This window comes from Myiozetetes cayanensis, unplaced genomic scaffold, assembly GCF_022539395.1.
Source record: "Myiozetetes cayanensis isolate MyiCay16 unplaced genomic scaffold, myiCay2020 scf12, whole genome shotgun sequence".
Taxonomy (NCBI): domain Eukaryota; kingdom Metazoa; phylum Chordata; class Aves; order Passeriformes; family Tyrannidae; genus Myiozetetes; species Myiozetetes cayanensis.
In genome coordinates, this window is record NW_026086826.1 from 27,666,696 (window position 1) to 27,694,385 (window position 27,690).

Here is a 27,690-nt window from a genome sequence, read left to right on the forward strand (position 1 = left end):
CAAAGCACTTTTGGAGAACCCTTAGGACAAGCCCTTTCTCTACCACATGGTGGTAGAAGAATGTTCCTCTTCTAGGAAGAAACAGGAAGCTCCCAAAGAGGAGGATAGCACTGAGATGTAGTATTCTTTGTCGCTAATGAACGAGGTTTTATCTGTAATGTGTTTACAATATCAAATCAGAGTTATTAAACAGCAAGAGCTTAAGAGTTCCTTTCCTAGTCAGTGGGGATCAGCCCTCACAGATGGGCTGCTAGAGCTCTGGACAGAGCTTTGCATGATTTACTTTGAAATGATAAATTAATTTTTCATAAGCATTAAACCTTGTAAGCTGCTCCCCCCTCCTAAAATGCTTTAAAATGCTGTTTCAAAAGAAATTCAGTGTTTCTCAATTGCATCTGGGAGTCAGAGAATCATAGAATGGTTTGGATAGGAAGAGACCTTAAAGCTCATCCCTTTCTCCCCCCCAGCCATGGACAGGCCATGGGACACTTTCCACTAGACCAGGTTGCTCCAAGCCCTGTCCAGCCTGGCCTTGGACATTTCCAGGGATCCAGAGGCAGCCACAGCTTCTCTGGGCAACCTCTGCCAGGGCCTCAGCACCCTCACAAGGAATAATTTCTTCCCAATATCCCATCTAACCCTGCCCTCTGGCAGTTTGAAGCCATTTCCCCTTGTGCTGACACTAGCTGGTAACTCCACCTAGAAAATGCAGCTTTAATGATTATTTTCTATTTAAGGTGGGTTTTAAATGTTTTCAATACACTCCCTCCTCTGCTGGTGGAAGTCAGGAGTGTTTTCTGTTTGCTTAAAATGCGTCAGGAGTTGAACATTCACCTTGTAAGTTATCAGCCTCTTCATCAGTGTTCCCCACTGCTGCCATGCATGTGAAAGAGCTGATCTGCCAGGTAGATGTGCATTTATTAGCACCTTAACGAGGTGTCCGGTTTTGCAAAGCCCAGCTGCAAGCAGAGCTCCTGTCCTCAGTTGAGCATTCCCCTTCTTCAGTAATTGTCTCTAAAAGTGTACTGTTTACATAGAAATTATTGTAATAAAGCCTGCGGATCTGTGTAACCTGCATTTCAATTCACAAAGGTCTTTTCAAGGTGTATTGGGCGGATAAAACTGAGCTGGAACGTTTTATCCTTTACTTTTACCATGATTTGCCTGTGATTTGCATTTATAAAAAGCCAATTAGAGACAAATGGAATCTCAGCATAGATTTTAGAAGCCTTTACAGTACAGAGCAGTAGCAGCAAATGTCCAAATTAATGTTGCGGTGCCCACCTTCTGTTTCAGTGATCACATTTGAAAGGGTTAAATGTGAGGAAAATTAACACCAATGATCAGTGTCTTAATTCAGACCTGTTCTAACGTAAAATTTTGTCCTTTTGCTTATGTTCATGACTGCTTGGTTGAGTTCTGGCCAGCTATGAGTACACATGTTTGACCAGGTACAGCATCTGTCAGGAAAGATCATCTTTCTACTCTTCCTGTCCTCTTTTATTTCTCTGCTTCTGTTCTCTTTTATTTCTCTGTGAGGCCAAACTGGGCTTTCTAACAAGAAATCTCCACGCTGATAGATGTTGGTGTGACCAGAGCAATTGGAGCTAATCTCGCTGTGCTTCCCCACAAAGCACAAGCATCACGTTTTCCTGTCAAGTGATCAGGACAAGCCAACAAAAAAAAAAAGTGACAGCTTTGCCAGTTCTTCCTGCTTGCCTGGGTCTCTGCCTGTCTCTCCTCGGTCTTTTCAACTTGGAAGCTAATTTTGAAAGCACTTGGTAGGCATGTATTGGAGAAGGAGGTTATAAAGGAAAAATCCTGTGCTTCACAACTCCCTGCCAGGGCTCAGGCACAGCAAAGGGGATTCTAACAGTGCTATTAGGGAGAAAATTATTCTGATATAATTAGAAGCAGCATCTTTGGGCCCCAGGTCCTCCATTGTCCGTGTCCTTAAGATGAAAACAATCTAGGATGCTTATTTGTGGAAGATCTTTTTCCTGTAATGGCAGATAATGAGAGCATAAAAGCATTATTGGATTTGAAGTAACTACTGTGTGTACAAACTCCTCACTTTTATCTACAGTTGTTATGCCCTTCCCTTTTCAAGGGGCAAAGGTACTTGTATATGTTTATAGGGACCCAAAGGTGTACTCCAAGCAGACAGCAATGAGCAAAATTGATGCTTATTTGTACTACAAGAAGCTTGGGGAGAAGGCACCGTCTTAATTTCAATTCTTTTATGCATATAATAACGGCAGGAGTCCTGATTCTCATGTAAGGGTGACCTTCTGCCCTTGGAGGAGAGAAGACTGTTTAAATTTGTGAAGGCAAAATGATGCCACCAAGGTACCAGGGTGTGGTGCTGGTGCTGATAAACTTAACTAGTGGCTTAGAGTTGTCTGTTCTGGATTAGGGGTGTAGTGTAATGTAATGGCCATAGTAAAGCCAGCAGATGAGGGAGAGTGAAATATTTAGTGATGCTATGTGGGTAGCATTTAAGTCTCCACTGAGGTACAGGTCTGGTTTTGGGGTGATCAAATATTTCTCTGCTTTGGGGTTGTTTTTGAAGTTCTCTGAAGTTCTAGGAGACAGAAGCAGCGCTGATAAATTCAGCTGAAGAAAGAGTCCTGGTTTTACATCCGTAGCCCCTTCACTATTCCTGGCTTGAATTGGAGAGGTGGAGTAGAACAGGAGCAACTGGAGCTCTGAGCTGTAGCAAGAGGTTACTTTTCATTCTCTTATGGCAAGGAGGAATACAAGCATCTGTCTCATTACATTTAAGGAAAGTAATTTCCATGCTGCCTTGGTAAATGAGACCTGGTACCAGTCCTACAGCTATTTCTCTTTTTTTATAGTGCTTCTGAATTCAGAGAGGCATCACAGGTATGCAGAACTGACTTCATAAAAAAAAAATAAGGTACAGCCTTCTAGAGAGGAAAATAACCTGAGAACTGCAGTTCTCTTAGTTTGCTCCTCCAGCTTCCAGAGGATTGTTTGGGGCTTCATTTTCAGTGATACTTTGCTCCTTCAGCTTCTGCTGACTTTAACTTGGGGTGTTGGTTTTTATTGCTCTCAAAATACCAGGTTGAACCTTCAGTTTGGTCATTTTTCTGACCAAAAAGTTCAGTAATTTCCTGGGGATTCATAGGGTTGTTGGATTCATTTGGGAGTACCCTGAAAAGGTCAAGATGAGGTTGACAGTTAAAATACTGGCCAGAAAGTCACTGTCTTATGCAAGGAGTACCCGGCAGTCACTGCCTACTCAGTTTACATCATCCTCACAGAAGGCAGTGGATCAAAAATTTTGCCTAGCAGGACAATTCAGCAGTTTTCTCCTTTCCTAGAGATTCTGCTAATCTCTGCAAATGAGTTTTCTGGTAGCAAGATCCTATTCCTGGCTTAGAGCTTTCTCAGAGCAGCAGCAGGCTCTCCATCACGTGAGCAGATAAGAACTGCACGAGCGACAGGCTGGATGAAACATCCTTGCTCTGTACCAACTGTGTACATCAACACTTTCAGCTATTGTAGAACAGGCTTCTGCCTCTTTTAGTCAGTGTTTAGACACAGAAACGATGCATGGAAAATTAATTTAGGAACTTATGATGTTTGGTGTAGAGCTCCAACTAAAAAAAACACATCTTGAAAATACCTAAACATTTTAAACTGAAAAGCTTATTCTGGAGGCATCTTCTTACTACTTTGGTGAGAGGTAGGCATTTGGCCACACAGAGATGTCTCTCTGAGCAGTTGCAAAATGAGGAAAAATATGCTTTGAGAACATGTGTTTCAGAAACAGTCATTCTCAGATGGTCGCTTGTCTCATCAACACAATTCTAGATATTATCAAGGCATCTGTGTGTTGTATAATTACTGCCTCAACCTCAGCAAAATTGCTGAAAGCTATAGCAAATAAACTCTGCCCTTATGAATTATGCTTTATTAACCTGTCAGCTTTTTAAAAAATAATGGGCAGTTCTAGGTAAAACTTGACGTGTTTCATTATGTGTTGTTATATGTCCCATCTATCCTTTTTATGGTACTGACTAAGATATAATTGGAGCCCGGAGTATCTCACAGCAGTTAGATCACAGCAATTGCAGGCTCTAATCTGTGTCTGTCAGTTGTAACGAATATTGTGATGACTTTGAACACACGGGTTGTCTCTTCACCAGGCTAAATGGCTCAGCTCATGACCTGCAAACTTGAATGGGGGGGGGAAAGGAGCCAGGTTGAAATTGAGCCCTCAATTATCGTTTGCTGCAAAACTGGGACCAGATGGCCATTTGTTTATTAGAGGTAGTGTCAAGGAAAGACTTGGCCACTTTGGATGCAGCTTTAAATATTGATACCTGGTTGGAAGGCTTCAAGTGTTGTTTTAGTACTAGAGTTGGGCAGAACATCACTCTGAATTTGTGATATCATGTACCACCCCCCACCACGTTCCTCAAGTAGAAGTGGTGTTGTCTGCTAACACTGTCCTCTTGTAATCGTGTTTTATTTGCTTCCTATACCATCTCACCCATAAACCTGGTGTCCTTTATTGCCACTGGAACTTAGACTACACATCTCCTGGTGTCTGTTCATTTAAGCAAAATGTTAATATTTTATTGTTTTGCCAAATTCTTCCCTGCCCCTGTCCCCCTCTCTGCCCCCAAGCGTAGAACATGGTGGAGAAGGTTTATCATGCAATCTTACCTGGGAGAAGAGATCTTCTTTAGCCATGCTTGCCAGACTGTTGTTTCATTTAGAAATGTAGCCAGGTGTTTAGTATGAATATTACAGCTCTGATCAATGAGAATGGATTTATTTCTGAAAACCAGCCACGGGCTGGGTGCTGTTTTCATTGAATTTTACATAATGCTTCTGTGTAAATAGAGTGTGCATCACTGTTTGTATTTCTGATGTATGTGTGTGCTGCTTTCTAAAGCTTCCAGGCAACTGCCAGATACCCACACAATTCTGTATTTGAAATGATTCCTTGGTGTGCCCTGAGCAGTGCTGTCTTTCCTCCATCCCTGAAGCAGTTCCTTGGTATGGTCAGAAATGGCCCAATCTTCTTGTTTTTCATTCTTGCCATACTATTAAAAAGTAGGTGCACTAGAACCAACCCGCCTCCTTTCCTCTCCCCGCCTCCTTTCCTCTCCCCGGATCTGAAGAAGCCCAGGCAGCTCATGGGGAGCTCTTGAGGGAATTAACCCTTCGTGTAATTCCTGCTGGTTCATCCACTGGTTCCAGCTTGCTCTGCTTTGGGCCTCAGCATGCTGATCATGATACCCAAGTGCTGCTCAACCCACTCATCAAGGGAAAGGGAGAACATTTAAGTCTTATTTTCTGCCTTGTAGGCATCAACAGGCTTGATGCCAGTCTGCTGCCCCTCCATGTGGACTGAAGGCACTGTGTTTTTTCTTTAACTTTTAATAATATTGACTATTTGAGGAGCACCTGGCACTCTTCATCTTAAGGTTAAACAGTACTTGAAGTGTTTCTGGTGGGTGGGGAAGGCTGTATTTTGAAAAGCTCTGGTGTTTTCTGCTGGTCATTCTGTGAAGCACTGGAGTGCTTGAGGGGAAGAGCTCGTTCTGTAGTTTAATCAGTGTTCGTGTGGTAGCCTTGTAGAACAGTAAAGTTCTTGTACCAAGGGAGTTTTGCATCATAGGAAGCCAGCATACTGATTTCTTTCCTGTCTGTGCCAGTTTCTTGAGAATAAAACAAGTTGTTCTCACTCACTGTGCATACAATTAGGTATATTTATTCTGTGCAAGGCAATTCTGCCACAGAGCGTGGAGTTCTGGCATTCCCAGCGCAGGGATCAGGAACAAAAAAAGAATGTGCTTCCTATTCTGGGTTATATGAATCTGTACTGCAGGAACCTTAAATGCTGAGATTGTAACGTGGTTGGTCACCTGCTCTGATGGTCTCAGCCGTGTGGGATGGGGACTTGTGGCATCTCCTGCGTGTGTGGAGGTAGGCAGGGTATTTACAGTGTGGACTTGAGAATGTGTTCAAACTCACCAACCACCAGAGCCAACTGACCCTTTATCCATCACTAATATCTTGGCAACTGAGGCTTTCCATAATCCTATTCATGAAATAACTAGATTTTAGGCCTCTCAGATGAGGTTGATGGTTTTGTTGGGTTTTTTTATTTACTCATGTCTCTTTTTCCCCTTTCTCTAGTGAAACTGTGGTCTACCAATTTGGACAACTCAGTAGCAAGCATCGAGGCCAAGGCTAACGTGTGTTGTGTGAAATTCAGCCCCTCTTCAAGGTATCACCTAGCTTTTGGCTGTGCAGGTAGGTAAAAGGGATTTGGAGCCAAAGGGATACTGTTTCTTCCTTCTTTTATTCCTTATTCCCCCTAAAAATGTGAGGTTGGCTGCTTTGCCCAAAACTGAGGTGTCTTTGCAATTAAAATGCCTCCAAATAAGACTTCTCAAGTCCCACAATACCCAACTGTCAACTTCAACCCCCAGCTTGACTTTTTAATTTGGGTGCCTCTATCGGAGATAAAAGCCAGGAAAACAAGTCCTTAGTGTTCTTATTGGGATCACTAAGGCAACCAGGCAGAGCTCGGCTGTGAGAGTCTCAAAGTTAACGTGTTAACGTGGTGATAGTTGTTTTTTCTGATTTATAGCGTTGCTCTATAAATACTCCAGAGCTGTACTGGGAATTTTAAACTGGTTTCACCTGAAGTGTGCTGCAAAACAGCGGCTGGGCGTGTTCCCACAGCTCTGACTCCAAACCCCCTGGGTGGGCTAGTGTTTTCCTGGGTTGGGTAAAGATGACTGTGAATGGTTTGGGGTTTTTTTTGAAGTAGTCAGCGGGGAAGGCACGATGAGCCTTTTATTCACTTAGATTAAATGGTTCTTGGTGATAACACAAAGATTTGAGAGCAGAGCAGGTGTCGCTCTGGGAGGAAACGGTACCGTGCCGTGCATGCAGTAACTGAGACTGAGGTGCCTATAAATGTTTAACCAACTCTGCATTTCCTCGCCCCTCGGGGAGTTTTAATGCACTTGTAACTGGATGTTCTGACAACATTTGCTCTCTCTGGACTTCAGGAGATCCGCTGATCGTTCTTGCAGCTGCTGCTTTGCCGTTTCATTCAGGTGTTCCCGTTTCCAGGCTGGTTCTACTTCAGCTGTAACTCTTAGGAGGGAAAAAAAAAAATTTGCATTTTGATACACTGCGAAAAATGTATTCACGTTGGAATGTAAAATATTGACTTGCTTGACAGACATATCTCTGAAGTTTAGTGAATTACATACAAAAATAGAATTGAATGACAATACCTACTAGAAGCATTTGAATGAGGGGGGCTATTTGGGAATGGCTCTAGGGAAAAACTGGCTCCAAATGCATCAGCCACTGATTAACATAGACATGTAAAGCATCATGAAACAGAATTCTTCCTGATAAATCAGTAACTAGGATTCCTTGCACCTGAAAGGCAGTGGGGGAATAAGGCACAGATAAATCCATGAAGGCTTTTGGAGCTGCAGGACATGGGGGGTGGGAGCAGGGAGGAATGTTTCTATCCCCACACTCAGGTTTAGCAAACCCTAAAAGTTATGTGGAGGTTTTAAAGGACTACATGCATGTTTTTATGATTTAGAGGATGCCAAGGGGTAAAATGGTATCTGTACCAGCAAAGAAGTGTTTACATCTGCTTAATGCTTGGTAATTGAGTCTCTAAATAAAAATTAAAATGGATATTTAACTACAATTACTGAAACAATTACATGGAGTAATTGAACTGATGGGAATGACTTCCCACCAAGGAATTCTAATTGATCTTTCAGCCATATATACATGGGGAAAAAAATGGCATATTAAATTTAAAGCAATACCAGAGACTTGAAAGATTATTTCTGAACTCCTAAAAAATAATCAGAGCAAAGAAATGAGTTAGTGTCTACTTTCATACTTCACACAGTAAAACAGTCATGTATAATGTGTTATGATGGAGACAAAGGTTTTTCTCTCCATCAGTTTTCAGCTAGTTTTGCTTAATTTCGTTTAGTCTGTGGAAAAAGGAACATGGCTGTTACAGAGTGAGTTGTCACGTGGGCTATAAAGTTAATAAAGGAAGAGTCAAAGCTGTTTCCTTGAGTAGTATTTAAAAAATAAAAAATAGGGGGGGGGCAGCAGACTGGGCACACTGACTTGGCCATTCCTGACTGCCCCCAGTAGGAGTAAAGATGAGCAGGGCAAAATGCTGAACTCTAATTCAGTGACCAGTGCAGTGGGCAATTTCAGAAAGCTGACCCAGCTCTGCCTTGGCTTGCTCACATCCTAACAGGATTTTCAGGTTTTCAAAATTGTTTCAATTACTTATTCAGTGATTTATTCAAGGATAAAATAGCCAAGACTTCCTAGCATTGCATGCCCTGCTCAGTCTTGTACAGTATTTAAACAGAAGTGCTGTTCCCTGTATATGCTCTCACTTTATTTGTTGATTTGATGGAGCTTAATGCTATATATATGTCTGTATTTGTGTGTATATATTTATAGTTTAAGGCTTGATGAGATAAGCAGTTGATGAAATGGTTGGGGGAAGTATTGGTGCTTAATATTTGAGATATAAAAGGAAGAAGTAAATTGATTTACTATACTATTATTAAATTACATACACGTTTCAGATCCTCCCCTTTTTCTGCATGCAGGATAGCTCAAAGCCAGCAAAACTTGCTTAAGCAATGTAATATTGACTGTAAATCTAAGGTTTTTTCACTGGTAATGTTTTGAAATTATGAGTTTTCTTTTCACTTTTCATTTCCTGCTTTTATTTTCTCTTGAGGGTCTTTCTTAGCTATCCATAAAGCCTGGAGCATCTTTTCATAAGGTCCTGTTCTTTCACACCTTCCTTAAGGAAAGATTTTCCTCTACCCTTGACAGATGCATCTTGCCCACTTGCATCCATCTATTCAGAATGGGTTTTCCATTGCCAAGTGAAAGGAGGGAACTGAAGGACTGGGGATGGATTTTGAAGCAAAATCAGGCTGTGAACCCTGTGGCACAGTGAGCAAAATGGGAGTTTCTGTCCCAGGAGTTGCTGTGGTGCTCTGATTTAGGTGTAGCCACGGTCAAAAGTGTTGTTAGACTGTACATCTCCATGAGGAACACTCTCTCTCCCTAGAGAGCACTGGGCTGGCTGCAGGTGCCGTAGAAAAACCATACTTTAGTTGCCACTGTAGAAGCAAATCCCAGGATTAGCATCTAATGTGGATGATATGTGTTTCTTTTCTGGACTCTTCACTCTGAAAGCTTTTAGATGACCAAAAAAAAAAAATCGTTTTGGTAGCCTAAAACAGAACAAATGAGCAATAAACTGGAAACAGAGCCTGTAGAGGAGAGAAATGGGTATTTGGGTTGGGAAATAATTCTTTTAAAATCAGACAGGCACTTCAGGTGAGAGAGAAGCTGGCATGTCTGGATCCTGATAAAATCTGTTGCAGTGGAGAGGGCACATAAAGAAGAAAAGACCCCTTTTGTCTGTTACTTTAATAAAATATTCTATTTGCATGCTTACTGGGTTGAAACATTGGCCAGTATAAACTGTAATCACTGCCGAATACAAAATCAGGTAATTTTGTGGTCTTTTCCTCTTTTTAAAAATAGATAGGGCTTTATCCTGAAATTAGCTATATAAATCATGAGTGAAGCTGTTATTGTTCTGCCTCGGCAATAGCCCTGATGTCCTCAACCCATATATTTTCCAGCAGTACCGTTTCCCCTGCTTTAAAAAGAAAACTAAGAGAAGCTGAAAATGCATCAAGCACTTTGCAACTGGGATGTCCAAGCTGGGCAGTCTGGCTGAGATCAGACTGTCTGTGAACTCCAGTGAGCTCAGTGTAGCTACTGATAGTAGCACTGCTTTATTCCCAGCATGCTGTAATGCTGTCAGCAGCTACCACTGACCTTTTATTTCCCATATATTATGCAGAGATCGTGTAAGAACTCAGGAATCTGAAGTTTCAGTGGCTTGAGAGGCATCATCTTCTCACATGCTGGTTGTTTGTTTTTTTCCCCTGTAGGAACCACAAGTGTAGCAGGTTGGGTTGGGGGATGAGAGGGGTTTCTCAGGGCTGCAGAAATGCAGGACAGAGACTCTCCAAAAGCTTCACAAAACAAGTGGAAACAGCAGAGAAGTCCAGGTGGACAGGGGAGAACAGCAGAAAAGCTGCAACATGGTCAGAACTTAAGGTTTTGCTGGGTTAATTTTAGCTTTGATGGGTCTCTAAAGAGCTTTGCTGTGTTGTTACAAACTTTTGACAACGTGGGTTTAAAGTGGCCAGGGCAGGGAAAACGTGAGGCAGTGCTGATCGATGTTGCTTTTACTACTTACAACCACAGAGTTTGAGACTACCTGCGCTGAGGATGCCATGCTCCCTCCTAAACATCCCAGATTTTGCTTTTCCATCTCTTCCTTCACAGTGGCAGTTGTGTGGTTAAAACTGAATTGTGTTTTTTCTGGATTAACTCTTGCCCTGACCACAGAGCACCGGTGCAAGCCCCAGACAGGCTTTTGGCAGCCTGAATTGAGGCCAGAATTAACTAAGAAAGGGCAAATCCTCAGTGAACATGAGACCTTCTCTTAGATGCTGGGCTTTCTTCTATTTCTTGCCTGCTCTGTCCTCCTTATTCCCTTCCTCACTTCATGATTTGCCTTCAGAGATGGTTTTGCCCTTCCCCAGCACGTTTTCCATGCTATTTGAAGATGCTTCCTGTGCACCATTGCAGGGTTACAGAACGATGTTGTATTCTGGCTTTGAATCCTGCCACCTTTATTTCATCATTGAATGGCCGTGAAACTAATTAGTTTCTGACTGTGGGTCACTATCAGCATGATGAAGGACTCCTGTTGCTTTGTCAACAGCTTTGTTTTCATTTGCAACTATTTACCCACCCCTTAAGGTCTCTGTGTGGCCCTGATGCACTTACAGTTCAGGGTTGCATGTGGCTTTATCAGCATCATTCCATTTTGCTAATATAACCTGGTGTCCAAGAGGGACCACTTTGGAGACCATCCTGTCCGGTGAAATATTGATTTTTCTACTGCAGTAACCGGAGCAGTGATTTCTCTTTTCCAAACATCTCCCTGTAGAGTTAAGCCTTTCTCGCTGCCTCAGATCTGGGTGACTTGCCTGGCTCGTCACTCAGCTCAGGAGAATGATGGGATATTAATGACCAAGAAGGCAGTGTGCCTCCTTGGGAGAGAATTAATGTTTTCCAGCTGAAAGCAAGGTCTTACCTTAATAGATTCTCGTGGGTAAGTACTCTGCTGTATTGGAAGTCTGCAGTGACTCAGAAAGAACCTATTTGTGTGTTTAGGGTGGAGTTAAGCAGCTTCTTTGGGCTTGAGCTACAAGATTACCTTCAGCATAGGAATTGAGTGCAGTGTTCAAAGGCATAGACAAAGGTTAGGCATTTCTTTCAAACCTGTGGAACAACTTCACAGCACTCCTCAAAATTCAGCTTTTATGAAAGAGAAGTGACATGCAGCACTCCAGGACTTGGCCATTACTTGTACAGGGCTTTAGGGTGTCTTTCCCTTTTGTGCAGACTCAATAATCTTCCTCTAGTCCATGATCTCTGAGGCTGTTGGCAGGGGAAGGAGGGGAAAAGGTCTCTGTTTTGGAAGTGCAGACTTGTCACCTTCAATTCAAACTCATTCCAGAATTCACTGCAAAGGTGTTGTTTGTCGTAGCCTTTGAAAGCATTGACAGCACTTCAAGGGTTGTTTGGAGGAATCTGTGCTTTCAGCCAGTGTGGCTGTGATCGTATTTCTGTACCAACAGTACTTATTGCAGCAGAAGCACTGAGCTTAGTGGGATTTCATAAGTGAGAGCACATCCTTGAAGGTTTGACTTTATTGTTATCCCTCTTCATGGGTGCTGGGATGTAAATGAAAGTGAAATATCTAACCAAGCCTTGCTGTCCTGGTGAAGACAATCCTTCTGGCTCTGGTAGGTAGATCAGGACTGACAAGGAGGAGAACTGCAGCTATGCCATGTTATTTAAACGTGGGATCTTTGCAGTTAAGGTGATTTTTCTGTATCATCTGCACATCAGAGATGCTGCCAGACCTGCCAGGACACTGCACAGTGTCTTCCTGCAGCTGCGTCGTAGGAGATCACAAAGGGATGTGAAACCTCTCATCAGTGTGCAGGACATGTTGCATGTGCAATTTTCACATAAGCCTCAAGAGTTTAAAAGCTGATACAACTTTTTTACTTGCACAGAAAAAGTAGTATCTGACTTGTCTTGGATAAAGCATTTGCAATGAATAGTGAGGAGCAATATAGAGACCTACTGGGAGTTTCCTGACTTTATCCCAGAGGTCATCACACTTCAGTAACAAGTGAATGAATAAAATGAACTTGAAAAGCTCCATTTAATTCTCTGGAGAAAAGGATAAATCTGTCATTAGCAGAAATGAGTGTGCTAATTGTTTGCTTAAATATTCTTTTCCTGAACATTTTGTCTTACAACTGGCACAGAAGTCATTTAGTCAATGTTACAAAATTCAAATTTAAATTTAAATGAGCCTTGAAATTCAGGAACAGATAGGCAACTCCAACATTCATCTTTTCCTCAGAATGCCAAATTGCACTTACTACTAGCTGTTGCTGTATCCCTTAAGAGTTTAATCTTTTCCAACCTCGGCAGTTTCCAAAGCTGCAGCTTTTCTGGTAGCTCATTTAAAGGAATTGCTCACTGGAATGTCATCCTCTTCCTGTGTTATCTCCTGTTCAGACTGATGTGTAGATTAACTGTTCCAGCCTTTTATTTGGGTGCTGTGCACATTTTTAGACTTTTATAACACACAAGCTGGCAAAAATTGTCACGTTGCACAGGAAAATCTGTAACCTGAGAGCGAAGTGTGGGCTCTCACCCCAAAGGTGTCTGAGCATCTGAACACTGCGTGAGTTTTTAAGAGCAGAGTTTTGAATGCTTGGGTGAGGTTCCTCTTAGCCATTTGAATCTCAAGAAAGATGGCAAAAAGTGAGACTGTAGATGTGTGTACAAAGCTCTTCACATGACTCATTTCATTGCCTAGTTAGAGGGTACATTGCTTCTTTTCCACATGGGATGCCTGTGTATCATCACATGCTTTTCTGTGCTTGTTTCCCTGTCTGCATAATCCACCATGCTTTTGGATTTTGGTTTAAGAGTTCTTATCTGAAGCTCAAATATTAGTGGTAGTGACACTACATTTAAGATCCTTCCTGTCTTCCAGAGGAGTCTGCTGCGAGGGCAGTTTAGGTAACGAATTAGATCATCATCTCAAGAACCTAGTTAAGAAGGCTGATATCTCCTCAGGCTAGTCAAGCAAAATGTAGTTTGGGACTAAAATTGGGTCTGACTGATAATTTGGCAAACTCAGATCCTCAGCTGCATGTGTTCTGCATATGACAGCAGCCTGCACTTTCCCTAGAGCCACTTGGACTGCTCTGAAAGCCTGTTTGGTTCTCATTGTATGATGTCTGCTGATACCACAAACCTTAAAGCTGTTGCTTCATAAATGCACTTCTACAATCTGAGGGAGGATGTTCCTGTTCATACCCACTGTTCTTAATGTCTGAAGCCCTTATCTCTGTGATCTTGACCTGTTGGAGTGTGTGGCTCGAGGGAGTGGAGCTGCCCTCTGCTTCCATCACAGTTCCATGACATGTGCAACTTAGAATCATTCAAGAACCAGGGCTGACAAAGCTTTGCAATAAGAACAAATATTATGTGCAATATATGTCTTAAATGGAGAGAAATCTGTTCAGCAAATGCCATGGTTGTTTTTTTTTGGCTTTCATAGATGTACCCAGCACTCAGTGTACAAATAAGGCTCATGGGAAGTTTCACCTCTTTCAAGGTGTAGTCCATTTAAACAGCATGGACTGAAGCACCTTTTACCATAAAATGACTGTTCTTCACAAGTTCTAGGTGTCATAAAAGTTTGGACATCAACCTCCAGGCACTGGAGCATGTAGAGTCAGACATGTTACAGAGTCAATGAGACACTGGATTGGAGTCTGAACAGTACATAATTATTTTTTCTCTTTCAGACATAAAGAATGAGTTCTTCCAAAGGCTGCAGGTTGTTACTGCTGTTGTCTTCATTAGTTTTGTAGCATTACTAAATCTTCCTTGTGTGTACTGAATACTTTTTCTCTAGCAGTCTGATATATGGCACTCCTTGAATTGCACAAAACCCATCTATCCCTTATTCCTGTGAGAAATCACTGTAGCTCTTTAAAACCATAAAGGTCAAAGTTTCAAAGGAGTTCTGGAGAAATCTGTTTTGCTCCCCCCTCCCACCCGAGCCCTTTTCTCAACTGATTAAGATCTCTAATGTTTTATGTCTCCTCCTTCTCTCCTTAATGTGAACAAGTTATTTAGGGTGGAGGTTTTATGGGCTGCTGTGTCAAAAGCTTTAGACAAGTCAGTGAAAAAATATCCCCAGTGTGTAAAGACCATTATCCATAACCCTGCAAATGTCATCTGTAACTTTGAGCCATAGGGAATCCGTGGAATACAAAGGTTAAAAACCCAGTTGGCAGTTCCCATCAAGGCTGCTGTTCCCTTTATCTGTTCAGCAGAGGGAGATATAGATCTTTAGTGGAATGCTAGTGTTGAGATAGATATATATATATATTAAAAAAATGGTGCAGTTGGTGTAAGAGATGAAAATCAGTGGCTGAAGCAGGGTGTAGTCTTTCCTGCAGAGCTCTGTCAAAATATTTCAAGTGCTGACCTGAAACCCTCTGCTGTCACATCCCTGAGCCTTTCCTTGGTAGAAGGAAAAGTAGAAGGTGCTTATTGTGCTGTTGGTTTTGCCAGAGATTAAGCTGAGGCTACCAGACATATTCAATCTAATCTTAGCTCTTTCATTCAGTTTTCATGGAGTGGACCTTTCTCACAGTGCTCCTTTTATCATCCAGTCTGCTAAACAGAACACTGTTGGGCATTTTCCTTCTTCTCAAAGTTGTGCTCCCTGTTTGTGTGAATGAAAACCTGGGCTGGATTTGTGTTGGATTCCCTAAATGTGATTTTTTTGGAGGCTGTAGCCCATCATCTGTATTGCAGTGTAGGAAGATGAGATTAAGTTGTCATCCCCAAATACCCAGGTGCCTTCCTCTGCTTTAGAAACTTGCTTTCATCTCCTCGCTAACATCACGGGCACTGTGGCTTCCTCACTTTAAAGGTGGTTTTGGGTTTTTTTTCTTTTAAGATTTTGCCACCAGCAAAATGAATCATACAGACCTTGCTTAATCTTGTATAGTCTTCAGAGCACACGGGGGAGGCTTTGACCTGCAGGGAAAACATCTCTTGGATGCTTTTCTGAAGTTCAGTCCCTTTTTGGGTGGCTGTTGAATGTCTGTCCCCTCTCAAGACGGGGTGTGCAGGAGCTCCCCAGGAATCTGGTACCACTGTGTGCGAGACCACTTGTCTAGACAGAGCTCTGATAGCAAATATAAATGAAGTACAGCTTCCCAAATCATCTTGGGCACACACGTGAAATACAAAATAAGGGCATTTTTCCACTTTGCTGCTGCAGACCAGAGTGTTGCTCTAAAAGAGATTGCTGAGATTTCCCCAGGGCAGCAGAAAATGGTTATTCAGAGAAAAACTGTTCCTTCGCTGCAAAGGAAACTCCAGGTAAAAAGGGGAAAAAGCAAATGCATCAAATGAGTAATTTTGTCTTAGTTACAGAAACAAAGTACCTGCAGTTTCTGCTGGAACAAAAAATTGTGAATACAAAGCCATATCCAACAAACATTTTAACGTGCCTGTGGTAATGGCTGTTGGGATAAATTTTTCTTGTTTTATTGGAGCTTTCTTGAAAAGGAAAGTATAGACAGGAAAAATAAAAAATACCAGTTAGCTTTACCTGTGCCTGCAGTATTCTACAGGGAGACTTTGGGGTGAAATGGATTTATTTCTGCTGTCTCCTCCTCATGTGATTTGTCATGCTGCAAGAGGCAAACAGCACACTGCATTCTTCAGCAAGATGCTCCAGATAGTTTTGTCTGCTAAGGTTCTTTGCTTCAGGCTGTATCAAACCCATTTTTAATCTCTTTCCTTTACAGTAAGGGAAATGGTTTGTGCAGAGGGCACTGATGTCAACTCACTGTTGTTGATATTATCTAATTTCTTCAGAAAATTCTTGTGCTAATTTTTAGTTCAGGGCTTTGTTCCCTTGAATTCAAGTCCACTTTTTCCTGTCCCTAACGCGTTGTCATCTCTTTTCTTTTCCCAGAGCATCTATTTCCTTTATGTAGTTGAAAATATCACACTGTCTTCTTTCCCAGAAATGGCTTGTGATAGGCCAAAGCCTGCACTGATCATATCCCATCCCAGTATTACTCTGTCAAGTGAGATAAATCTCTTTATGGTGTTTTGTTGGCTGGAAGGCTTCCTCACCATTCTTTGTCAAATGCCCAAATGCCACCCAGCATTTCTGTTGCTGTAATAAAGACCCTTTCTTTTCCTCCCCACACTTTCTTCTGCCCTGGAAGAGACACAAGATTAAAAATAGTCTTTTTTTTTTGTGGTCCCTGCATGAAGGTTCACTTGCCTTGTTGGGTTGGATTATTCCCAAAGATGGAGTGTTCAGCTGTCCAGTGTCCCCAGTCTTCTCTCCAGAGCAAGACCTGCCATTTGGATGTTCAAACTGCCTCTCTGCTGTAGGGAGGATTAAATCTCCACCCTAAACTTTTTGAACAAAGCCACCTCAGTCACATGAAGATCTGTCAGTGCTGTTTGGTATTACAGGCTTGGCAGCAGTTGCAGTTCAGCAGTTCTCGGTGAATTGAAGCAGAGCTAAGGTTGTGTGGCAGCGCTTCGTGCCACCCCCACCGTGTGGGTGTAGATAGACAAAACCTGAAAGGTCTGAGAAGCCAGAAACTTGTGCAGCAAAACACAGCCTAAACATTAATGCTGTAATGCTGAGAGGTGGGCTAATGCCTTTCTTTCCTTATGTCAATAGCAAAGAGCTTAAGCAAATTCAGATTAAAAGCAAGTTCTCCCTAATCCTTTGACATAAAAGCACTTTTCAAGACAGCTGAGGGAAGAGTTTGTAGAATTGTCTTTGGGAGTGCTCAGAGCTTGACTGAGTAGGATTCTTGAATGCAATTATTTAACTTGGAAGTTGAATCCAACAGTTGAATCCAGTCCTTCCTTGAGTGGGCAGTTGGACTGGCTGGATTCCAGAGGTCCCATCCAACAGTATTCCATGACTTTCAGGGCCCTGGAGCAAAAATGGATTTCTAACAGAAATTGTGTTCTGTGTAGGATTAAGTTTCAGTTTGAGCTTCCCCATAATTAAACCCTGAGTTATCTTTTTACCAGCCTTTGATATCACTGCCTTGGCAGGGAGGCTCCGTTTCCTGGTGCACAGCTACGTGGAAGATCCACTGGAGAGGTTCCGCTTTCTTACTAATAGCCTTTTAGTTAGTGTCTGAGTAACTGCAGCTTGGGAGATGGCTTTTATAGGTCTCCTCTCAAATTAAAGGAAATGTTTTCAAGCATTTAATTTTCAAGGTCTGGGTTCCGATAGCAGCTGTCTGTCTTTTCTCAGGTGCTTGAGAAAGCAGCACTTGTTTACGTGGCCCTTGTTCAAGTTTCTCTAAGGACCAAAGCATCCAATATGCCAAGTCACCTTCAGTGTACTCTATTGCAGAACAGTCATTTGAGTTTATTTTTAAGTCAGGATGTTTTTCCCTTTTATCTCCTTCCTCTTTCTCGTCACTAAGAGAAAAGTTTTTTCCTGGTGAAAACTGAGGTTTCACGTGAGCCTCCTGATTCTGTTTCCATTTTTAGTCCAGCCGAAGACTTTACCTCAGAGGATTTGGGTTTTTTTGTAGCAAGAAATCACACTGAGCCTGGCTGAAAAAGAGACTTTTGGTTAACCCATCTTGATGTTAAAGTTCTTTTGTTCTACTGCTTGTTTATCTGTGTTCAACAAATACTGAAGATGGCTTGTCCCTTCTTGCATGGCCTACCACTTAGGAGAATAACAACGGGTACTCTTCCCTTTCACCCAGAGACACTCAGAACAAGCTTTGATTTGAACCCCACTGGACTCTGGACACTTGAAGGCATAAGGATGTGATTATATTTTCCTGCTAAGCAAGTTGCCTGGATACAGTTCTAGGTAGCTCTGAAAGCTTCATTCTGTCCACTCAGTGTGTTGAGTGATCTTCCTTACACTTGGTATACAGAGGAGAAATGAGTGAAAGATCAATTTTTACAGGTAGGTGTTTAAATATAAATAATTGGATTTCAGCTAACCCCTTCAGTGTTTATTGAGTGATGCAGGCTTCCTTCAGGATCTCTGAAATAACTTTTTTAACCAATGAAATTAAAAAATGAAATGCTACAAAATCATGCTTTCATTCAGGTGAAAGGCATTTTGTGGGCTTGTTTTATACCCTTTTGTTTTGTTGCTCTTTTGGTTTCTCCAGGATAATCTAATTGGTGGTGAACAGAGGTATCTTGCACCAAATTTACTCTGACTCGGTTTGTCTTGTTAAACAAGTCTTTTAAATACACCCCTCAAACTATAAACATCTCCTACTCTTACTTTTGATGTACATTTTCATGGACAAAAACAAGGCAGCTTTGATCCAAGGTTGGAGTTCATAGAGAGGAAAACAAATAGATGAAGATGAGGGAACCATAAGCTGAGAATTACTCGTGAATTACTAGATGCAACAAATCAGATCATCATGGTCAGAGAAGCACAAGAGAAACATTAAAGACTACAATCCAGCCTGGGCTTCTGTTTTAGTAAAACATCTGTAGCGTGAGTGTGCAGAACCGCAGGCTGCAGCCAGAGCATTAATGTATGAAATTATTCTGACCTTTAAGTTGGATATTGAAGATCTATTTTACTTTTTTTAAAGAAGTCCAAAATGTGCTTTGATCACAGAATACTTCCACCAGACCACTTAATTAACATCTGTCTGCCTACCCCAACAGCTTTGGGTTTTGAATACAGGCATCTTGTCTGCAATATTCATCCGCTGTGTAACAATGAGCACCAGTTATATTTTCAAGTCTTATAAGCACTGGAAAACCATAGTAATGTAAATTACTTATTTTTTCTTAATGGATCAATAATCTAAATATTGAGCAGTTGAGAAATGTGCATTTTTAAGTGATTGAAATAAGAAAAATGGGCATTGATTCTCCAGCAATTTAGTTTTCCAGAGGAGAGCCACAGAACCTTTGTATGCAGCTCTTGGGGCTTTCTAGTTGTTACATCCTTTGAATATAAAACTGTTGCATTGCAGGTAAATTGTTGTTTTGCTGTCCTTGGCTTCGTGTCCCTTCGAGTAAGTGGTTCTTGGTCAAGAAAAGCCTTGAGGGGTCTTGTGAATTAGCGTATGCTGGTTCATGCTCATGGTGAAGGTGAGGGAAGCACATGACCTGGAAGATGAATGTTACCTGGAATTTGCTGGGTACCTGGAGAGCTGGATTGTTCTGCTCTCTGCTTTCTGTGTGCTGGTACTCAGGGAAAGGTAAAACTGCTGCTGTGTGTGATGCTGCTCTTTGTGGGGCTGCTGCTCATCAGTACCCAGTAAGAGCTTTACAGCAGGGGGTGTTGAACCCAAAGCCTGCTTGTAACAGCTGTTTTGTGAATTTTATTAACAAATCTTAGTGTACGAAAAATCACTTCTGATAAAAACAGACTCTCCTGGATTTGATTTTGTTTAAGCAACCAAAAACCCAAGATCAGTTCTGTTTTTCTAAACAATTCTGAGATGACCCGAGGTGCCGCTGGCTCCATTAGCAATTCCCAGCTCTTTTTTTTTTTTCTTTAACAAGTTCTTAAACCTGATTTCCTGTGACTATATAATCACATCACCAGTTCATTTGCTGCATCCCCACCCCTGCAACCAAGCCGAATCCAAGAACTGAGACTGAGGAGGTGCTGATCCCTTCACCTTGTTCGTCACAAACCCATCCCTCTCTTTTACCCTGTTCCTGCCGGCTGGAGTCTTGTGAATTTATGAGCTGCTGAGCAGTGAGGGATGCCATCCTTTGCTGACACGGGTTATATTTGCTGAAGAGGTGGCGAGAGCTCTCAGAAGTTTGGAGAAGTCTGAATTCTTGATGAGTTGTCACTGGATGGCTCAAAGGTGAAGGCAGCAGCGTCTTAAGGGAAGTAAACTGAGCGTTCTGGAAAAGCACTATTTAAAAACTCAGGCTTGTGGTCAGGGACCTCTCAGCAGCAGTGGCAGAGCTTAGCTGCCCTTTTTGCCTTCTGGGATCACTTAAAAATATATATATATAAAAAAAGAAAATATGACCTGCCAGCAAACATTTGAATTCAGAAGATGCAGCAGTAGAAGTCTGTCGTGTTCAGCTTCAGCAGTGACGTTGAGCTAGATGAGAATTGCTCTGGAGTGTTTAATTTGTTGTGGTGTAATATACATGTTTTTTCCTATTATTTCATAAATATTTAAATTAAGCCTGAACGCAGAACAAAAGGGATCTGTTGCTGCCCGAGGGTTGGGCATGAGGCTTTTCACTGTGCAACTGTCAATTCCAAGATGAAATTGTTCTAAGTGAGTTTTCTGGTCAGGGTGAAAACTGTAGAGTACAATTTTAATGCTGATTTTGAGGCACAAACAAGAAGCAAATACCCCGTGTTGCTGCTTAGCAGAGGAGTACACTCCATGGTCTGTCAGGGGTGCCAGGGGTAGGAGCCAGTGGTGGGATGCTGGATGAGCTTACAGATTCTTGTGGAGCTCAGAAAGTGTTTGATTCCCCTCATTGCCCACTCCATTTTCCTTACTTTCAGCTGAGAATAGTTAATTCTCAGCTTTTTAGAGTACCCTGCTGCCTCACCTCAGACATCCTGGTGTGCCAGGGATGCTGCCTATCCCTGGCAATTTCGGCTCGTCCAGCCCACCAGGCAAAGCTGCTGCTGTGGTATCTGGGAGTTGTATTTTTCTCATTTAACTTCACTTTTGGGCTCTCTGCTTCCTCAGCAGATGGCATTTTTATCATGTTTTTGCAAAGTCCATATGGCCTACAAGAGAGAGTATCTCTCTTGATTGTAAAACATGACCACCTGTTCTGATTTTAATGAATGCAGCGAGCATCGGTCTTCATATATCTACTTAAAAATAGCTGCTTCAATTGAATTAAAAAAAACCCACCAAACTCAATTGGGCACCAACGCTTCGTCTGCTGAAATAATCAATTAATAATTAAGTGGCTAATTTTAGAACCCACTGGCCTTGCCCATTCCCTCGGACTTGTGGTGATGAGAGCAGACAGTGATTGATTGCCCTGCCGATGCCGAGAGGCTCACGCGGGGCTGGGGCCAGATGCCGGCGGGCTTCGAGCTGTTTATTGGGATATTTAGAAGATGAAATGCAACTTTGTGGCTCTGCACTGCAAATGGACTTGTCTTCCCTGCTGCTGCTCGCTCCTCTCTGCGCTGCTCACAGGCAGGTACCCCTTTCCCTGCCACCTTCTGAAGGGTAAAATCTGGTGCTTAAAAAGGGGCCCTAATGATGGGCCAGCTGGAGAGGACATTGAAACTGTAAGCAAAAATAGACTTGAAAGGCTTATCCACTAACTGGCTCTTAATAGAAAGCCCTGCTAGAATCATTGTGCTCATTAAAATAACAATTGCCAGTTAACTGTTTCACAGCTCCCACAGGCCTGCTGGAATGATGAGAAAGTGTGGAGTTTTTTTGGCTTGAACTTTCAGAGAAATAGAAGGGACCAAGATGCCCAAATCTTGTTAGAGGAGTGTTACAGCTTAATTCCAAGTCCCTTTGAAAATTAACCCCTTATACAATAAGCCTATTGTGGCATCATCTTGCTCTAAAGCTAATTAAAGTACCCAAATGGTAGGAGCACACTGGGATTTTTTCAGAGGTTAAATATTTCAGAGGTGAAAGACACAGGAGCTGTTTAAAAGAATGTTTTGGGTACGGAGTACTGGATTTCCACACAGAGGGGTAATTTGGCAGCATAAGTGGTGTAGAAAACTTGACTTGGTGCAGCTGCTTGGAGCATCTGCTTTTACACCTTGTGGAGGGACAGAGCCAGAAATTCTTCCCAGAGAAGTGTCTGAGCCTGTCATATGCAAGGAAGTAAGGTGCTAGAAGCAGTGAGAGGGGAAGGCAACTTGCCTGCTCAGCTTGTTTTACTGAAGGTGTTTCTGACACCTTTCCCCCACCCTGCCATAGCCACCAATTAGCCCCTTACTGGGGGGAGAAGCCCCCCTCGCTGGTCTGATGGTGGTTGCTGCACCCTGATCGATGTTAATCCAGTTATCTCTCAAACCACATGGGATTTTGAGACAGCAGGTCTCTCAGCTGTACAAACACCCAGCTTTGAAATGCTGTGCAAATACAAAACCAACCGTGGCTACTGGCATTTAAATTCATTTCTATGTAATCTTTGTGATAAACTGCCACTTGGTGGGGTGTTATTTCAGTGGGAGGAGGGTCAGAGCAGTTTTCAGCTGATGTCTTGGTATCAGCAGTTGCTTGGTGAGGATGGTGTCCAACTTGGCTTCCTCCTGTGTGTGGGCCTTCCCTCCCTGCACATCCAGAATAGCAAGGGATAATTAAATGAAGTTCAACATTAAAGGCTGAAAGGTGCAAAGGGAGAAGCGTATTAACCTTGTTGAGCTGGAAAGAGCACTGGCAGGGTGTTTGAGGCCTGGGTCTCAGGGGGTTTTCTCTTCTTATTTTTCTGTTTTCTTGGGAATTGACATTTAATTGTGCAGACAAGAAAATGTATCACTAATTCTGCTGCGATCCCTATTATGTGGTTGTGGCACTGTAGAATATCTGTGAATTAAGTCTTAAGAGGAACTGGAATTTAGTCTGTTCCCTCAGTAGCAGAAATGCAAATTCTTTCTTGATTGGTAATAAAGTCGAAGGAGAGAAGTAAAAAAAAACAAAACTATGAAGGTTATCCATCTAGAACAAGCATGACAAATTTAATCCCTTTTTTTCCCACAATCCAATTAAAGTAGCAGACTGAGTTTTTAGCCTTGAGTTCTCCAACAGTTTTCCAAGAGGGGACAGCTTGAGGAAGGAGAAGGGGGTGCTGGGAATTAGCAATGGCAGTTGGAGTGGCTGGGCAGGGAGCCGGGAAGGCAGGCGGGAGAAGGGAGAGTCCTTTTGGCTGCTGCCTTGAACATGTATCCCGTGGGGTTTGCAGGAGACCACATGTACAGGCACACACATGTGAATGCACCTTTCCCCCTCACTGACTCTGTGAAAGGCTGCGTGGACCCTTCTGGCCTGAATTTTGGGGCTGTTTCAAGCCTTCTTAAACACTCCTTTGCTGCAGTGCAGACCGTTTATCCCAGACAAGGCTTGGAGCGAGACGTGGAAGCTGCAGGTGGGATTTTATTGTGAATATTAGAGCTCCCGTGCATCCTTCCCAACTGAGGAAACTTTGCCCCTTTTCTTCCTCATCCCCAGATCACTGTGTTCACTACTACGACCTTCGCAACACTAAGCAGCCCATCATGGTGTTCAAAGGGCACCGCAAGGCCGTGTCCTACGCCAAATTCGTGAGCGGGGAAGAAATCGTCTCTGCGTAAGTACTGCCTGTTGGGGGAGGGGGAAGGGGGCTAAAAACTTGGTAGCCCTTGCTTTGAGACGCTCTTTGGGGCCACTGAGCAAGTTCACCTGCGTGGGTGGGTGCTCTCACTGGCTGCTGTGCTTTTGGCAAGCAGAGCGTCGCTTTTCTCGAAGACAAAAATAGAAACTCGTTCCTGGTGTCACTTGGCTCTGCTCTGTCTTGTGGAGCTCAAATGCTTAAGAGGAATATGAAGGCAACTAGATGTGGCTCCTGTCTGCAAGCCCCGAATTTGGGAAGCTGCAGGTGGACTCTCCTCTTGCTGTGTGGGCTGAGGATGCTCCTGAGCAGAGCTGTGCTATAGAGAAGGCTGCTGGCAGAGCCCTGGGGACAGTAATCTGCAGTAAAACACAGCTGATGAGTGACAGAAGCGATCAAATGGTACTGCTATGTCTGAAGAGGAGGTTTAGCCACAGCCTGAAAGCAGCTCCAGTAGGACTGACTGTTTGATCTGTTCCCTGGTAATTTATTATCTGCTCTGTGAAGGCCCTTTTTAGGATTATATTTAGGTTAGAAAGTAAACAAGGAGAAGCTGTGTTTTGTGGCCCTACTGGCATGTAGCTTTTCAGCCAGGGTAGACCATAAGGTCTGCTGTGGAGGCCCCAAGGAACAATATTTTCCAGCTCCTGTTCATTTCCGTGGCCACATGTGTCTGCCCCAAAGCCAGATGTGGCTGCCTCGGTTCTAGGTGGGTTTTCAATCACATGATCTGACAGACACACTTATTCCCACACAGTGAAAGGCTGGAATAACTTGGCTACAAGCCTCTTAAGGAACCAGAGGTGAACCACGGTGAGGAAGGTGCAGGTGACTCTGGGGGTCTGCAGGGGGCATCTTTCATCTTAACACCCGAGGGCAGCAAAGATGGATCACAAGGGTGGATCTAGTCCCAGGAAGTGTATCCCTGCTGCCTTGTGCCAGTGGTTATCCAGCTTGACTCTGTCCTGTATTTTCACACAGTTTACGTGATAAGCCTGGAGATGAAACAGAGAATTCAAGGTATATTCAGACAGCTAGGGAGTTACTTTACTCTGAGCTGAGCTGTGTGATGAAAGATTCCCCAGTGATTTCTGGTACTGTTTATATTTAATCAGCTCCTCTCTTCTTATTTCCATTAACGTTATAACTCTATAAGGCTGCAAATTTATATCTGGAACACAGAGAAAATTAAATTTAATGCTTTGAACCAAATCTGCGTAAGAGAAAGTGTTTAATAGGAGCAGGAGGAGGCTGGAAAAGTTTTACAGCCATAATCAAGTGGAGCATCATTTAGGGGATGTTTTAGGAACAGAATGGCCCTGTCCTGCTTAGGCCAACCTTCTCAGAAAGCTTATCCCAAAGTTCTGAGAAGCATATCGATAGAGCTGTCAGACTTGGACAGGCAACAACAGGATGAGGGAACTAACTGAAAGGTTCACCTACCTTTTCCTGTGTGAACAGGGAGAAATGTCAGAGCAGATTATTTTTCCTGTCTTTCTTTCGCAAACTGAGGAGAGGAGACAGCAGTAGTGGTTCTCAAAAATCAAGCGCTGATTTCTGTTAAGAAAAAATTAGATGTATATTCAGGTTCTCTAGATTTCTAGCTAAAGCTGTTTTATGGATTGCATTGATTTACTTTGCCTTGTAGAGCTAGGTTTTGACCTCAAGAGTATTCAGAACTGCCTGGTATTTAGCATAACACATTGATTGCAGTGCTGATTTACAGAGAGACAGATTTAACAGAGCAGCACATCCATGATATTTTTTGGGGGAGAGGCTATGAAACCAGAAGAGCAGTATAACACCAGCAGGATCAATGGCCTTTTCCTCTTATCCTTGCAGTCCAGGGGTGGATAACTTTCTTCTTTCATGGCATGCTCATCCTAAGCAATGCAAACGTGGCTAGAGCTTGATGGGAATTTGTTAACAGTAAAAAGATTCCATTAGTAATGGACTTAAGTGTTTTTATTTTAATTAAGAGACCTAGGATGTATGCCACTAAAATATAGAGGTTAAGTGCCTGTATAACTGAGGTCTTGTTGATGGGTTAGCCAATAGCAGCAACTGTCACAGGAATCTTGACAGCTCGTAGACCAGGGATTAGTCTTTTGCTGCTTTACCCTGCCTGCAGAAAAGTTTAGTTTTCAGGCAACTCTGAAGCTTTCAAAAGCAGCATTCTCAAAATACAACTGTCCTAATAGCACAGAGGGCACCTCCCTGTACTTGTGGGCCAAAAAAGCAGCAGTATGCACCTTTTTGCCCGTTCTTAAGGACAAAGGAAGGAAGAGTGAGCAGCAGTGTAGGGCAGGGACAGATCTGGAACAAGCATCAGGCAGAGAAGCTGAATGCTCTTTTTTTAGGCCTTCCCACTTGAGACCTGGAGTGAGGAATGCACCCCTGCTTAAGTCACAGTATTACAGATAAAATTCATGCCTCCATTCTGATCTGACCTCATACTATTATTACAAATGACTAACAAATCTTGCTGCAGCTCCCTTATCGCTCCTTTGTCATTCCAGCTGTCATTGAGGACTGAGATAAGGTTTTTGCAGGATAGCACAAGGTGCATCTCTTCTCTTCTGTGCTATATTTTTAGGTAAATGGGACACCGGTGCAGGACTAATATCTTACATCACTGGTAATATTTGATGGATATTGGGTGGCTTGCTTTTTTTCCTTTCAACTCTAAATACTCAGAAAGCGGCAAGGTTGTGTAGCACGACCTGCATGAGGGGAGCATTGCCTGCTTCCCCTCCCTCCCACCCAGGAGGCTGACAGGTCCTGCTCCCAATCTCTTTCCAATTCAAGATCAGAACACCACTAACCCTTTCCTCAAGAAGGCTCCATGGGGCTCCAGTTCCACCATGTCACCATTTGTTCCCCAACTGTGGAACGTATTGCAAGTCAGTGAGTGCCAGAACATCAGAGCCATATATCAAAATATAATCAGTGATCGCTAGAGAAAAACTCCCGCGAAGTGAGAGGTGTTCATGTCCCCTCAGTTTGAGGGAACAAATTAATCCTGTATCTCCTGGAAACACGGGATCCTCTGGTTTAAGTTGAGCTCTGCCTGGCAGAGGAGACCACCTCCACCTCCCTTCTTTTACCAAAGGCAAAATGTTTGCTCACAGTAAACAAGAACATTTTGAAGGTAGGTATGTTATGTGGGGAAACCACAGAAAGCAAGAATGGTTACTTAATCCCAACAGATTTTGTATACTTTGAATAGTAACATTTAGCTTTGCCACCAAGGTAACAAAACTTGAAGCTTGAGGCGTGTATCCCTGCAGTCTCAATTACACATGAGAAAACCAGATCAATTTAATGCTGACAGCAACTCTGAGCCCCCAGGTTTTTCTGTGCTGCTGCTTGGTATTGGGCAAGGGGAGGAAAACATGCTTCAGGGCAGCTGGAGAGGGAGGAGACTGCTTTCTACCCGAGTTATGGAAAGACATGAATGACAGTTGCAGCCAGCACTGAGAGGGGAACAGATTTTATTCATGCTGTAAAGGTTTAAAAAAATCAATAAATTCAGTGTGTCCTGGATCTGTGAGGATCTGGAGGAGGCAGTGATGGCCCAAAGGCCATACAGTTCAGTGGAGGGCTCTGCAACTGATAGGAGAAAGGAAGAGTAATACTTCAGGGAAGTTTTTATTCAAACATGTAATGCATTTTGACAGGCTTTTAAAATAATGTGATACCTTTCTGAGCTCAAGCTGAGCTGCATGTGATTGAAAGTGGGATAAATGTCCTGGAGTGCAATAAGGCTTCCTGCGTTTACATTGCAAGTAGGGTGTTAAGGAGCGGTGTGGCAAGGGAGAAGTTCCTGCCTTATGGCAGCAGGGTAACTTTAGGAATTGTTTTCAGGTCAACAGACAGTCAGCTGAAGCTGTGGAACGTAGGGAAGCCTCACTGCTTGCGCTCCTTCAAGGGTCACATCAACGAGAAGAACTTTGTAGGGCTTGCGTCCAACGGAGACTACATTGCCTGTGGTGAGTAGAGCAGCCATCCCGATGTGCTAATGGGATTCCTCGGAGCTGGGGCCCCTCCAGTTCCAAAGCACACCAGCACTTGTGCTGTGTA

General features: G+C 42.9%; 1 protein-coding gene across 1 annotated transcript in view; it reads left to right on the forward strand.

The window, feature by feature from the left end:
• The window catches only part of COP1 (COP1 E3 ubiquitin ligase), a 123,942-nt gene that overhangs the window by 63,687 nt on the left and 32,565 nt on the right, over nucleotides 1-27,690 (forward strand). The window contains 3 exon segments of the mRNA XM_050307148.1: nucleotides 6,181-6,297; nucleotides 23,469-23,586; nucleotides 27,475-27,599. Coding sequence (XP_050163105.1) covers nucleotides 6,181-6,297; nucleotides 23,469-23,586; nucleotides 27,475-27,599 — 360 coding nt within the window.